This window comes from Marmota marmota, unplaced genomic scaffold (genome assembly GCF_001458135.2).
Source record: "Marmota marmota marmota unplaced genomic scaffold, marMar, whole genome shotgun sequence".
Lineage (NCBI taxonomy): Eukaryota > Metazoa > Chordata > Mammalia > Rodentia > Sciuridae > Marmota > Marmota marmota.
The window spans coordinates 1,231,945-1,247,623 of record NW_026000022.1 but is presented as its reverse complement, the minus strand read 5'-3'; the positions used below and the strand labels follow the sequence as shown (position 1 = coordinate 1,247,623).

The following is a 15,679-nucleotide window of genomic DNA, read 5'->3' as shown; positions in this document are numbered from 1 at the left end:
CTCATGCACCCAATCAACCGCGAGCCGTCTCGGGCCGCAGGACACGCCCCCGCAGCAAATGCCGGTTAAGCTCCTCCTCGCGATAGCCGGGGAACCCGGCGCCCGTCCGCGCCTGCGCAGTCGCCAGGCCCCGCCCCTCGCCCCTCCTGCCGGGGTCTCCTACAGGCAACATGGCAGCTTCCTGCGTGTCCTGCGGTGGGACGCTTTCCTACCGCCTCTTTCTCGTGGGTAGGGTTAGCCTCGCCCGGAGGCAAGGACTTTGGCAAACCGCGGCGGCCGGTTTACAGACAAGTGCCGGATCCCAGGTAAGGCCTGGGAGAACTGGAGAAGGTGGTCATGTGAGGATGTGCAACCGGCGCTGCCACCCGCGGCGTCTCTCCTGTCCCCAAGTGGGGACTTTAGGGTCTTAGATATTTAGTGGAGCCTGAGTTTAGGACTGGGGAGGTGGGTATCGGCTTGTAGCGGTCCCTCTGGAGGTTGCTTGGGGTATTTGGGAATGCAGTAAAGCAAAGTTACCTTCAGACGGAGCGGGAGCGACCCCTCCTTGACTTGCTGAAGAGCCGAGGTTCCGTGTTCTGTGTTTAGGTGTGCTGTTGGGTCCAGAGGGGAGGAGGGCCCCACCACAAGAGAATGGAAACTGGACTCTTGCAGTGGCCTGGAAGATTAAATGGAGAAATTCACACTGTGGAGAGAACAGCAACTTTTTAAAAGTGTCTTGCAACTGCAGTTTGATTTCTCAAATTTCCCCACACCTTGTCTTTGGAGAGACAGAGGCCAGAATTTGTACATTCACTTAATTCCGAGAGTGGTGGGGAACTGTCATGCTAGCTAGCTGGTTCGCTGACTATGCCAGTTCACTGACAGCGTCCCAGGAGAAGGAACCAGATTTAAAAGGAAAGAAACGAATTTATTTTTGGATATAATCGTGTTTTAGGTATCTGTGGCATTTCCAACTGGAGATTTTCACAAGGCCTATAGATATGCCTGTCTATAACCCAGGAGAACTGACTTAGAAGTCCCTTGTTACATTGTAGAGGGACAGATAGTAGCCTAAAGGACAAACAAATCAGGAATTGGCCCCAGGAGATTTCAAATAAGTAGGAGTAAATCAGTGTGGTGTCATGGAAAGCAAGAGAATGTTTGAAAGAGAGAAAGTACCAAATATTGCAGAAAAGCCAAATACTTTGTCCCAAAATCTATTTTGAAAAAAAAGAATACTATTTTTTTGTATATTCTTTGTATTCTAGCTTAAATAAATCAGTCCATTCATTTATCCATCAAACTTTAAAAAAAATTATATTGGAAAATATGCTGGAAATTTAAATTTTTCATGCATGTCTTGAGTCTGTCTTTCCTGTTTGTACGTAAATATGTATGAAAGGGATCCTAGCATACAGAATATTTGTTTTTGACAATGTGTATGTAGGAGATGGGAACTAACTTTCTTTACCTTCCCCACAACTGTAAACAGTCTCCTTCTATGTATTTTCTCATGTTTTTAAAATCATGTATTAATATGTATATCAGATCACATTCCACTTTTTTGCTTTTCTAACACGTGGTAGAAATTCCATTAGGTCACTTACATCTGTAAAGCATTTTTAATTGCTGAATTATATTCTGATATGAATGTATTAAAGTTAATGTAACAATTGGTGGGCATTGGCTGTTTCACTTTGTTCCCACAGGTTTGCAGTAAATATCCTGGTCTGGTCTTTAGGTTCTGATACTTTTATTTCTGTGGTAGAGATTTCCACTTGTGAGGTTATTATACGAAGGATGCATACATCTTAAATTCTAATGGATTTTTCCATATAGATGTACAAAAAGGCTATAGTGGTTCACATTTTATCATTATGAGAATGTCTCTTTTCTACCTACATCAAGATCAATTGATTGAGTGAGTGGAATGAGATGGGTGAAGACTGATTTCTCCTAATTTTGATCTCCCTGATCACTCTTGAAACATAACTCCCCCCACCCCCATGGCAGATATTTACTGATCACATCACCTGAGGTAACCAATATATAATCCAGTAATTACCTGAAAGTAGCAATCTTAGCACTTTCAAGGAATGGCTCTGAGAAGGCTGTATCTCAGAATTCCTGAACACTACCACAGCATATGTTTTACCATATGGGTTACAGCTCAGATATAACTGAAAAACTTAACTGACCTCTTTAGATCCTTAATGATTCCATGTATATAGTTAAAGCCATTTTAAAGCTATTTTTTTCTGTTATTGAGTTCATCTGTCTTAAATATTAATATTTTTAATATTCATATTAAGAAGCACCTATTGCCATGTTAAATATTAATAGCTATGTTAATAAAATTTTTAGTTTTACTCACTTCATGAGTGACTAAAATACTTAATGCTCTCCCACTTTCTTTTCCCCGAATTTGGGCCATAACCTGTTAATTATGAAATCCCAGAAGTTCAGACAACTTGAAAGGAGTAGAGAAAATAGAATAATTTATAATTAAAGTGCATCTTATACAGTTAAATATTTTTGCATTTTGTATATGTGCATTAGTGTGTACTAGGTGGTTGATTATAAATATTTACATAACTACGTCACAGTCAAAAAGTTTGAGAAACATTCATACAGCAAGAAAAAAAGAAAAGTTTTGTTAAACTGCAACTCCTGGGTTCTTAGTTGTGACCCTCACTGGCTGACTTCATCTTGCTCACCAATCTAGTAGAATGTGTTTCATATGATACCTTAGTACAATAGCAAATAATCTGAGTCTCCCAAATTTTGGGTCAAGTTAAGTTAATTTTGTGAATGGCCAAACTTTTCAGATAATATGTCTGTGAATGTAATGTGAGATTGACAGAGATCAATACAGAAGAGCACAGAAGTGCAGTGCCTAATGCAGACAAGAGCTGTAAAGGATAGAGACTGTATGGGCAGCATCCCAGAGCAAGTGGTGATAGCAAAGTGGAGCCATTTGCAGCTATTAGGTGATAGCAAAGTGGAGCCATTTGCAGCTATTAATAATGAAAAAATGGAGGTATTCTGCTCTAGAAATGTAAATAGATGCATAAAGGTATAGAGATGTGTAGAATAATAGTGGATTCTGGCAATAACTAATATTTGGTTATAGCTTAGTTTTGGTTACTGAACCAGGCCATGCAATATACCTAATCATTGCAGGAAGAGTTTTGCAAAAGAGAGGTGATTCACCGGGCAGCCAAGGAAGTGAAGCATCTCCCTAGCATAGGGAGATAAAGAAGAGAGTGGTCTGAGGTTTGGGGAAAACTTATTAGAGGTAGGGTATAGTGAAATAATCAGTGGTCTATGTATGCTTAATCAAGTTCATGGCTCTTCATAGGATACATGTTCAAAAAATGGCAGAGTTGGAATGCTCTGAGGGTAGAGTTTTGGCCCTCTAATGTCAAAAGTTGACCTCTTAGATACTTGTATAGGTCCAAGGGAAGGATGAGTGGTTTCAACCCATTGGAGCTGCATCCAAGTTTTGAAAAACAACTTAGGTAACTGTTGCCATTGTGAGCCTGGTCAGTTATCTATAGAGAGCTAATGGGAATATATTGCTTAGCAGTGTGACCTCTAAATTGGTAATAAAAGCAAGAGAAGCTAGAGAGTTTTATGCAGGCTTTCTCTTGGTTTCAATGGTAACAAAAGGATTAGAAAGTCGGGCAGGGGACAGAGGTGATCTGCTTTGCTATGCTAAAGTACTTGAATTTTTTTTTTTTAACCTGTGACAAATGAAAATAGCTCTGGCATTATAATAAGCAGTGGACAGTTCTGTTTCATGATGTTCTACAAAGATTACCCATGAATTCTTAAATCCTCTGTGACTGTAATAACAGTAGTGCTAATTTAACTTTCTATATATTTATGATTTTTGTAAATGAGAAAAAACAGTAACAAATTGCTGTTTTGAAATTATTGCTAGGATATTAGTAGGGTTTTTCTCTTAATTTTTATTTTCTGTACACTTGCTTAATGCTTAAACTTTCAGTTTTTAACCAAGCCAATATGCACTTATTGATTTGAATTGTCTGCCAGAGAAGAATGATCAGTGATATTTGATGGCTTAGCTTTTGTATATTTTGATTTTACTGTAAATACTATAAACATATTTCTGCCTTTTGTCTGAAGTATATTCTTTTTTTTTTAAATCTTTGATGGATTCTGGAAGTTATTACATTCTGTAATTATCACAGTAGCCCTTTGGTCTACAATAAAGGCTTAGTAACTTTTTTTTGATAAATGTCTAAAAAATGTTTTGAAAAACAAATTTTAAAATTGACTTTCATTTTTATCAAATGCAGTTGTATAAAATGCAACTCTGTAAATTACTTATGACCTCCCCCCCAATAATTGTTGAAAAAAAATCTATATATATTTGATCCTAGTTTATTAGCAATGGAAAAGAAAACCCCTTGGGTGGGATAAGTTGCTGATTTTGGGATCCCATCTTGTCTTCATAATGATAGAATTTTATGTGGTCCTCATTGCTTTAATTATTAAAATACCTTGACCCTAAAATTTTCCTTAGGTAGCAATTTATAAATTTCTTATTTAAAGAAAACTTGATAACATATGTTATTATCATCTCCATTTCTCTTTCCCTTGTAAAACAAGATAAGTAAACTTCCTTTTATTGTGCTTCATTATTGTAATTAAGATGATGAAGTAATTATTTAGAAGCTTAAAACAACAGACATTTGTCATCCCACGGTTTCTGGGCATGCAGAGCTCCAAGTCTACCTTACTTAGTCTTTGTGTCAAGGGTCTCTCATAAGACTGAAGTCATAGGTTTGCTGTAGCTACAGTCATCTCAAGTCTCCACTGAGGGAGAATCCACTTTTGAGTTCTTACTGTAGTCATTATCAGGATTTGAATTCCTGCAAAGTTTGGTCCTGGTTCTTTACCGGCTATTGGCCAGAGTTCTCCCCCAATTCTTGCCACATGGTCTCTGTAGGACAGCTTGCCACATTTGGCTCCATCAGGTTGGTCAAGAGAGGTGAGCAAGGGGAAACTGTCTTTTTCTAACCTAACCTCAGAAGTGACATCCATGTTCTTAATTGATTCCACTCGTCTGAATCAATGTAGGAGGTCCACCCTGCACTTGAGGGAGAAGGCCATTACACAAGACATCAACGTCAGCAGAATCAACATCAGCAGAATCATGGAGAGCTGCCTTGAAAGTTGCCCATGACAGCAGAAGACCCACATATACCTCTTTTGTTGATGTCTGAGTGTCTTATGTATTTGCAGTTTTACCCTGAAGTAGTTTTGTAAAACTCTTGAAAATAAAAATATAATACCCATGTATCACCACTACAATTCCTAGTACAGTGTCTAAAAGTAGCTCAAAGATATTCATTGTTTCTAAAATACCTGGCCTGGGTGCAGTAGTGAACCTGTAGTCCCCGCACTTGAGAAGCTGAGGTAGGTCACTTGAGCCCAAGAGTTCAAGGCCAGCCTGGGAAACATAATGAGACCCTTTCTCAAAAAACAAATGTGAATATTTCTTATGTATGGGCATATGTGTGTATATATGTAAATACTTGCTATATTATTCTTTTTTTTCAAGTAGGGTTGAGACATCTTTATTATGTTTTATGTTTTCTTCTGGCAGTAGTCCTATTTTAACATCACTCAGTTCTGCCCTATAGTTATTTCTCTTAAAATGTAGCACAGAGCCTGGCCCTTGGTAGTTGCTCAAATTTGTTAAGTGAACTTATAAAATAGTTTATTTTTTAGAGTTTCAGTATGAAAAATTTCAAGCATATACAAAATATAATGAGCCCATGTATCTGACTGTGAATTTCTAAATTATTAAGATTTTCCCAGTCTTATTTCACCTCTATGTGCATTTTTCCCCAACGCTACCTCCTGGAGGCACTTATGTAAATGTCAAACATTGTGTTATTTTACTTGTACTTGAATATTCATCTCTACTGGATAAAGATTTTTAAAAACATAACTTCCATGCTACTACCATATCTTAACATAACGAGTGGTAATTTCTTTTTTTTTTTTAAGAGAGAGAGAGAGAGAATTTTAATATTTATTTTTTAGTTATCAGCAGATACAACATCTTTGTTTGTATGTGGTGCTGAGGATCGAACCCGGGCCTCACGCATGCCAGGCGAGCACGCTACCGCTTGAGCCACATCCCCAGCCCAAGTGGTAATTTCTTAATGTCATCCCTTATCCATTCCATGTTCAAATTTTCCTGATTGTCCCAATAAGAACTTTTTATGGTTAAATTGTTTTAATCATTATTCAGAGTCCGCTTATGTTATTAACCGGTAAGTATGTTAAGTCACTTAATTTACAGTAGTTTGGGAATGAATATAAATGGTGAATTTTTTTCAGCAATGTAGTGGATTTCCTAGTTTGTTTAACTTAGCATCCATTTCCCCTTCATAATAGCACCTTAGTTTCCTCAGGAAAAATGAGATCTTTCCCATTAAATGTAATCCAGAAGAACTACAATCTGAGGCGTCTAACCCAAGGTAGTCGCATTAGATACTCCCTCTCTTGAGATCTTGGGTATAGAAACAAGATAGTTTGACTCTCATTTTATCTTAATAGCCACATTGTACTAAAGAGAACTTGTGGTAAAGATCACTGGAATTCCTGCTTTGCGGCTGCCAGAGAGATTCCATAGGCCCCGCCTGTTTTCAAGCATTGTTCTGTGGGCTTCTAAATAGCCTTTTAAGAAAAGTCCCTTTTGCTTAGGTAAACCAAAGTCTGTATCATTTGCTATCATCCAGGGACCTAATTTATACAAGTAACTCGTAACACTCTCTTGGAGACCGTAGAGTCTTCCTATTCACATTTTCCCTTATCTGACTTTAGGCTTTACCTTTTTAAATTTTCTTCAAAGTTTGTTGCTTTTTGGGTTTTTTTTTTTTTTTTTTTTTTTTTTTGCTTTTCTATTCAAATTAGCAGCACATTCTTCTTTGTTCCATTTTATCCAATTATACCAAAAGGAAACTCCTTAATACTGCTGTAATACCATTAAAGTAGTGTTAAGCTGGCATCTGGCCAAATTTGGGACATCACTGCTGTCAAGATGTGTCTGCATCTTTGGCAGCCTGCTTTATTGAAATTATAGTTGTCTGACCCACTGATTATCTTTAAAAAGAAACAAATCTGTCAGGTCGTATCTGTACTATTCCACCAACAAAAGTCTGATGAAAATTCTCTTATCATAGCTTTTTAGCTGGAAATGGAATATAGAAAATTTTGTTGGGAATTATTCTTAACAGTTGGAAAGCAAATTTTCTCCAGGAATTCTTGGTGTGTTTGGCTAAACATCTTGTTTCTTCACACTCTCTGTTTCTTATTTAATGGATTGTACCAATGAATAATGAACTCCTTTAAATGTAAATATTTTTGTATGACTTCCTTGCTGGAATAATTCAGAACATTTAATAAATATATTCAGTAGCCTGGTACTAATGCTGTGATAATTTTGTAAATTTAAAAAATATTATAAATTTCCAGGATATCATATTCTTTTTAATTAATTTTTTTATTTATATATGACAGCAGAATGCATTACAATTCTTATTATATGTATAAAGCACAATTTTTCATATCTCTGGTTGTATACAAAGTATATTCACACAAATTTGTGTTTTCATACATGTACTTTGGTTAATAATGTCCATCACATTCCACCATCATTAGGATGTCATATTCTTAAGCAGTGTGTATCTCTTTGAAAAAGATCCTAAAGAGCTTTTATGAAAAATAGTAAGTTAGGTCAATTTTAAAGCCCTTTCTAAATGAATGATAAAAATCCTTATGAATACATTTGCACCTTACTTATGTTAAAAGTAGAGAAGCTACCATGTAGTGTTACAAACTCCAGAGAACAGAGATAGATGTAAACTTTTAAATCAAGTGAAGAAACAAATCTTCAAGTCAGTGATCATCTGTTTTGCTTGAGAAGATGCTAAAATGTAGGAACCAAAGAAGAGAAAATGGAGAAATAGAGAAAGAAAATACAAAGGCATAAATAGAAGAATTACAGTACTCTCCAACCCCCATCCGCAGTTTTGTTTTTTCTCTAGTTGCCTTTGTCCATGTTCAACTGTAGTCCAAATATTTGTCTTAACTCTCTCAAGAGAGACCGTGTTCACTTATCTTTTATTACAGCATATGGTTTTATAATTGTTCTATTTTGTTATTAGTTGTTGTAATCTCTTACTGTGCCTAATTTATAAATTAAACTTTATCAAAAGTATGTAAATACATGAAATAAAGTGTATATAGGGATCTGTTCTACCCATGATTTCAGGCTTGCACTTTGAAGTCTTGGAATATATCCTCTAACAACTGTGTTTTACCACTGTGTTTTATATGTCCCTGAGATAACATCGCCCTTTTAATGGTATCTTTCACAGCTCACTGTGAAAGATACCATTAAAAGGATTTTAGAAGGGAAAAGTGTTAGAGTCTGTAAACAAGTCAGGTGGTATCAAGGTACACAAGTTGCTCGTCACCCCCCAGGTTATTTTGCTGCAGCTGGACTGCTGCAGAAAAGACAAGAAGATATGATTAAAAGAAAATCTTGAGGCTTGAGTTTTGAAGATAGTGATACAAAAAACAAAAGTTCACAGTGGCTGCTGTAAGCAGAATTGACACTGCAGAAAGGAGTAAGAATTCCACTGTCCCAAGTGCAGAATCAAGGGACAATAAATCAGAGAGAAACTGATATGAATGGAGAACACAACAGTGGATCATTGCCATGGGTGGAGAGTAATTTGGTGAGAATTCAGTGATACTGTTTTCTTTCCAGAGTTGAGAGTAAAAGTACCTTTAAATGTTTTACTCAGAGATACACTAGCAAAACAGAGCAGGCTGTATCTTATTCAGATTGCTAGATAAAAGGTAGATTAAAAACAAAAGGCAAACCCAGATCCTTCCAAATAGTGAAAGAAAGAAAATAGGGGAAAAGTATGAAAAATATAAAGGTAAGATGTCTGATGACAGAATAGCTAAACCCACATATTTTCATCTATTAAAGATTCAGATTGTATCAAACAGAACCTAAAATGACCTAAAATTTAAATGAAAAGCATGGGCAATGTTATCTCAGGGACATATAAGTAGGTAGTTGAAAGGATTGCAGTTTTATGATACAATAGAATTTAATTCAAGGTAAAAATGATTTCATGGGAGTGGAAAAACTTTGTAATGCTTAACTGTACAATCTGCCCTAAGATGTAACTCTCGGAACTGAATAGTGTATTGAATGTACCATTGAGACATACAGAGAAAATCTACAGGAAAGGAAAAGATAACGGACAAAATATTGTATGGTTCTAGATTCCTTTTTCTTGCTACACTTTAAACCACTGTATCATTGCTCTTTGAATATGAAATATTCAGTCCATTAAATCTATCACCTTTTGCTCTCAGTGGACCATCTCATCTCCTACTTCTCAAAGAAAATAGTGGCCACATAAGGCAAGTAACTTTACTTTTCTGATTCCTTCCCTCATATGTAAGTGATTTTGTTCATGTAATAGAAGAGACAGTTCTCATTCTAATACCAATGCCTGCCATCTTCCCACCGCTAATGGTGTCTGCTTCATGTCTCATTCGGGTTTTAACATACCTGTACCTGGATCTCAGATCTTTCCCATGTGCCCATCCTCAGAGCCATCTGCCCTTTGGGATGTCCACCAGATAACTCAAACAACATTCCTAAAATTGAACTCATCACTTTCCTCCTGATCTTGCTGTTCTTCTACAATTCTTTACTTCAGTGACAGAGCCATGTTCACTGGGAGGCTCATTTCTCCCAAGGTCTATGGGTGGTGATGGCTGGGGATTGTGATAGTAACCTAAAACAGTGTCTTAAGGAATTTGTTTGAATTGTGGGTTCACTTGTTTTATGAGTGGATTGTTTTAGCCTTGGGCAAAAATATTTTGTCATATTATTTATAAAACCAGCAGCATAATCATAGTTTGTCAATGAAACATTTGGGAGAATTACCTCTAGTGTATGGCTGTTATTTTTTTGGACCCAGTTTATATCTTTGACAGATTCTTGGGTCAACAAAGCATTTTCTCTTCGCTGTGAATATGAGAAGCAGCATCCTCATGCTCACAGAAGACATGGAATCATAACAAAAACAAATACCAGAAAACCCCTGTACTCCAGTAAATACATGAGATGATTAAACTACTAAAGTAAGGAGTTGATGGCAGTGGGGATCAGAGGTATAAAAACAAGTCCCGTTTGTAAAAGAATAGGCTAACTATAGGAGCCCCCCTTATCCACAGGGGATGCATTGCAGATCCCCAGTGGATTACTGAGACCACAGATAGTACTGAAATCTGTACTGTTTTTTCCTATAACATGTATATTTGAGAGAAAGTTTAATTAATAAATTAGGTACAGTAAGCAATTAGCGATAATAAATAATAAAATAGAATAATTATAATAATTATAACAATATACTATAATAAAAGTATAAATATAATATCAGTGTGGTCTCAAAATATCTTTTTGTACTGTATTGTCTTTCAACTGCTAGGGTAACAAATCAAGGAAAGCAAAACCATGCCATGGATATAGGAAGCCACCATATACACAAGCAAGTTGTGGTCTTGTTTTTATTCATTGATAATAACAGTGTATCTTTATATAGCACTGTAAAAATTATAATTCTTGATTAATTACATATTGAGAAGGGAGAATTCCTCTGTGCTCTCCAGAGGGAAAATAAAGTTTTGTGCAATTTGAAATCTCTCTTTCTGACCCATGAAAGAATAGAAAAATCCTTTTTTTTTTAAAAAAAAAAACTCTTTTGAAGCATTTAAAAACATAAGTTTACCATTAATTGGATATCATAATATTTTTCCTGTATTTTTTCTTATATTTCCTGTTATAACTATAGTGATATTACTGCTGTAGAGTAATCTGACTTTAGTATTCTCAGAGGAAGGGGAAAGCTATGGGAAGGATGGATGTTTATGGTAAATAAGGATATGTAGCATACCCACTCAAGTATTTTAAATGTTCTGAAATGCTAGTAGTTTAATCTGCTTCACAGATAAGCTTTTGAGCAAGATCGGTTTTTAACATCTTACTTGGTTGCTTGCTTTGTCATATTGGGGATTGAACCTGGGGCCTCCTGCATGTGAGGCAAATGCTGTAGCTCTGTATTCCAGAGCTGTATTCCCCAGTCCTCCTTTCTTAAGGAGCCCTTTTACTTGTTTCTGGACTCCTTGCCAGCTGAGTATGATAGTTTTAAAAAAGTCAACTGTTTAGATATCCTCTTTTATTTAGAGATGCTGGCCTGTTGGATCAGTTTAATTTAAAATATTTTTTCTTTCCATTTACATTTTCTATTAGATATTAAGGTTAATACATACCACAGTTGTAACAACAAAGAAAAGTGTTCCAGCCTCAAGACGTGAAACATACACAGAGGATTTTATTAAAAAGCAGATTGAAGAGTTCAACATAGGAAAGAGACACTTGGCCAACATGATGGGAGAAGATCCAGAAACTTTTACCCAAGAGGATATTGACGTAAGTACAGTTAACTCAGTTGGAAAAGTAATTGCTGTAGAGTTTTAGACATTTACAGCACTTTTCTTCAGCATGAGCCCCTTAGCTCTCTGTAAATTTTAATCAAACTGTCAGAGTATGGAAAAATGTCACTGTACATTGCAAGTTGGAACCATGATATCAAAGAGAGATGCCACTTTGTACTTGAAGCATCACAAAGTATGGTGAATTTTAGATTTTAACCAGAAATGGATACTTTTCCTGATTCAAGGTCAGAGGACCTGGACTTCTATGGATGCTTATATACCATTTGAAAACATTTGTCCTGTTTTCAAATGGTACTCTTAGGCTCTGCTTTCTGACAAAAATGATAAAATAGATAGTAATGAAAGCATGTTGCAAGTGTTTTGACAATTAAGGTCAGAATTCAGTTCCTTCTGTGCTCTTGAATTACTATATTCCTGATAAAAGTAATAACAGTTAATAATACTTTTGTGTTAGAAATTCCAGAGTAACTAGCTGAGGAATTTAAATTTAACAACTGTAAGCTTGTGCTGATTTTTTTTTTTTTTTTAATTTTTTAATACTTATTTATTAGTTTTCGGCGGACACAACATCTTTGTTTGTATGTGGTGCTGAGGATCGAACCCGGGCCTCACACACGCCAGGCAAGCGCAATACGGCTTGAGCCACATCCCAGCCCCTTGTGCTGATTTTTAAAAAGTAACATCTGACATCTCCTAATGTTTTGTATTTAACTGAAAATGACATCTTCATATAGATATCACATTTTTATATGCTTTTTAAATATAGTAATGCTTTGCTGAATGACCAGGGTATGTTTTGAGAAATGCTTCCTTAAGTGGTTTTGTGGTTTTGTGAACATCATAGAATGTATTTATACTAAGAGGATAACTATGTCACTAGCCCATGTAATCTTATGTGACCATCACGATTGAAACAGTATTAGGTGACATGATTGTATATAGTTGTCCTTTGTTATCCTGGGGGCTTAGCTCCAGGATATCCATGGATACCAAAGTCTATGGATGATCAACTGTCATATAAAATGGTGTAATATTTTCATAAGACCTACATATATTTTCCAGTATATTTTAAATCATCTCTAGATTACTTATAATATCTAGTACAATATAAATGCTATGTAAGTAATTGGCATACTGCATTATTTAGGGAAGAATGACAAGAAAAAGTCTGCATATGTTTAGTATAGGTGCAGTTTCTCTTTTTTCAAATATTTTCAATCTGTGGTTATTGAATCCACAAATGGAGAGTACACAGACATAATTATCATTTTTAATGAATTAGTTTAATTCCCATTTTTAAGTATACATTTCCTGTTTGTAAATGGTTCTGAAGTATATTTTTAATGTCTCAGATCAACATTTTTGTCTTAAAAACTTTCTATTGTCCTTTTAGGTCTTAGTGATTCAAGTTGTAGACCTTGTAACTGCTGTCCTCTTTATTAATCTTATGATAATCTGGACTGTATTAATAAAATTATTTTTAATACACTTTAATTTTATCCTAGGTAGTATGGGTTAAGTATGGTTGCTTGCTGCATTTTTAAAAAAAGGAACCTGAGGCACAGAAAGACTTAGCATTCTGTGTAAATACGTATGCAAAAATGGAGAAGCTGTAAGATTTTAAACTTTAACTTTAAAGTTCTTTTTTCATATCTGCCTCATTTCATAGATCATGGTCACCTGAAAAATATCCATAATTTTTAGCTAAGATATCTGTATACTCAAAAATTTATGATTTTCAAGAGAATTGGAAGAAAAAAACACACAAAAATTAGGTATCTGTATAGTCAAAGAATATGAGTTTTCAAGAACTGAAGAAAAGGTCAAAAATAAGATTTTATTTTTCCCCATTTTATACCATGTCCCCTTTTAAAAGATAGATTAATGAGCAATTTGGCACAAATTGATATATTGCAGTTTTTTTCTAAGTAGGAACGTAATCTCTGCTTCCCTAGTTATTTGTCCTGAGATAATCTTTTTGCTGTTTCCTTTTTTGGGTGGTAGCTGCTGGGTTAAGACATAATTCATGTATCATTTAGGGTGTACGATTCACTGGTTTTTAGTTTAGTCACAGAGTTGTACAGCCATGACCGTAATCAAACTTCTGAATATTTTCATTATCCCAAAATGAAACTTCCTACTCTTCAGTGTGCTGTACTTCTTCCCATCTCCCAACTCTAGGCCGCTATACTTTCTACATTTTGTCTGTATAGATTTGCCTATTCTGGCTATTTCATATAAATAGAATCCATCCATATGTGGTCTTCTGTGACTGCCCTCTTTCACAAAACATGTTTTTAATATTTATCCATGTTGTAGCTTATATCAGTATTTATTACTTTTTGTTCCTGAGTTAATTTTCTTTTTTTTTTTAATTCACTTAAAAATTCCATTTTAATAGAGTAGGAAATAAGTAATAAATATCATACACTATTTTTTAAAAAGTTTTACAATTGAAATATTTGAACAAATATAACTTACTGTATTTTAGATTCCACCTGTCTCAGTCTCCTGAGTCGCTGGGATTATGGATATACTCTACCATACCTGGCTACATATTCAATTTTTATGTCAGAAAATTTTAAAAAAGAAAAGTTGTTCCCGAGTAATTTTTTATTAAAAATTCAGTCATCAATTGATGGGCATATGGATTGTTTCTGTTTTGGCTTGTTGTGAATAATGTTGCTATGAACATGAGTGCTATGAATATCAAGTTTTTAGGTAGGCATGTTTTTAGTTCTCTTGAGTATATACCTAAGAAACTATTGCTAATCCAAGGTCATGAAGATTTGCCCTTGGGTTCTTCTAAGAGTTTTACAGTTTTAGTTATTGCATTTAGGTTTTGATCCATTTTGAAGTAATTTTTGTATATAGTGTGAGGTAGGGGTCCAACTTTATTTTTTTACATGTGGATATTCAGTTGTCCCAGAATCGTTCGTTGAAAAGACTTGTTCCCCCCATGGAATTCTTTTATCTCTGTGTGTCAGCTTTTTGTTTCTGTGAACAAAATAGCTGACAAGAACATCTTAAAGGAAAAGTTTATTTGGGGCTCACAGTTTCAGAGATTGAATTCATGGTCAGCCAACTCCATGGCTCTCAGCCTGTTGATGCAGAACAGCATGGCAAAGTGGGTGGTGGAGGAAGGCTGCTCAGTTTATGGTGCCAAGAAGTAGAGAGAGAGAGAGAGCAGATGCCAGGGACAAAATATAAACCCCAGTGACCTACTTCTTCCAGCCACACCCTGCCTGCCTGTAGTTATCACCTAGTACAGGGTAGTTCTTTCAAATTATTAATTCGCCAAATGGATTGATCCACTAATTAGGTTACAGCTCTCATAATCTAATCATTTCACCTCTGAATATTCTTTCATCATCTCACACATGAACTTTCAGAGGATAGGTCAGTTCAAACCATAACAGTCACCCTTATCAAAACCCAATTGACCGTAAATATTACGATTTATTTCTGGACTTATAGTTTTTTCCCTTTGATCTATTTATCCTTATGCCAGTAACTACTCTGTTTTGATTACCTTAGCTTGGTAGTAAGATTTGAAATTGTGAAGTATACATACTCCTATTTGGTTCTTTTTTTTTTCCCCCCCAACATAATTCTGACTGTTCTGTGCCTCTTGAATTTCTGTATGCAGTTTTAAGGTTGGCTTATTAATTTCCGCAAAGAGCCAGGTAGAACTTTAATAGGGACTCTGGTAAATCTGTAGATCACTTTTGTGAGTGATGCCATCTTCATGCTAAGTTCTAATCTATGAGCATGGGATGCTCTTCTGTTTTCATTTATCTTTAATTTCTCTCAGTGATGCTTTGTAGTTTTCATGGTTTGATACTTCTTTTGTTAAATTAATTCCTAAGTTTTAGTTTCTTTTTTTAAAAAAATCCTACTTGTTAGAGTCTGTAAACAAGTCAAAATAACACCTGGCATTTTGCCAGGGGAATGTTAGAGTTGTAAACAAGTCTGGATGGTGCCTGGCAAAATGCCAGAGGGAGTGGTTTGAGAAGTAACAAAAGCGAGCCATTAAGTGTGGAGATTCCTGATTGGTTGACTGCTGTATCTAGTTTATGCTAATTAGATAAGCTGTGTGGAATGTATA

The 15,679-nt window shown here is 35.6% G+C and overlaps 1 protein-coding gene across 1 annotated transcript in view; it reads left to right on the top strand.

Moving 5' to 3' along the window:
* The first annotated feature begins 116 nt into the window (after positions 1-116).
* Positions 117-15,679, top strand: part of Mrps9 (mitochondrial ribosomal protein S9) — a 57,107-nt gene continuing 41,544 nt past the window's right edge. The window contains exons 1-2 of the mRNA XM_015505010.2: positions 117-305; positions 11,366-11,545. Coding sequence (XP_015360496.1) covers positions 171-305; positions 11,366-11,545 — 315 coding nt within the window. The 5' untranslated portion in view covers positions 117-170. The remainder of the gene's footprint in view (positions 306-11,365; positions 11,546-15,679) is intronic.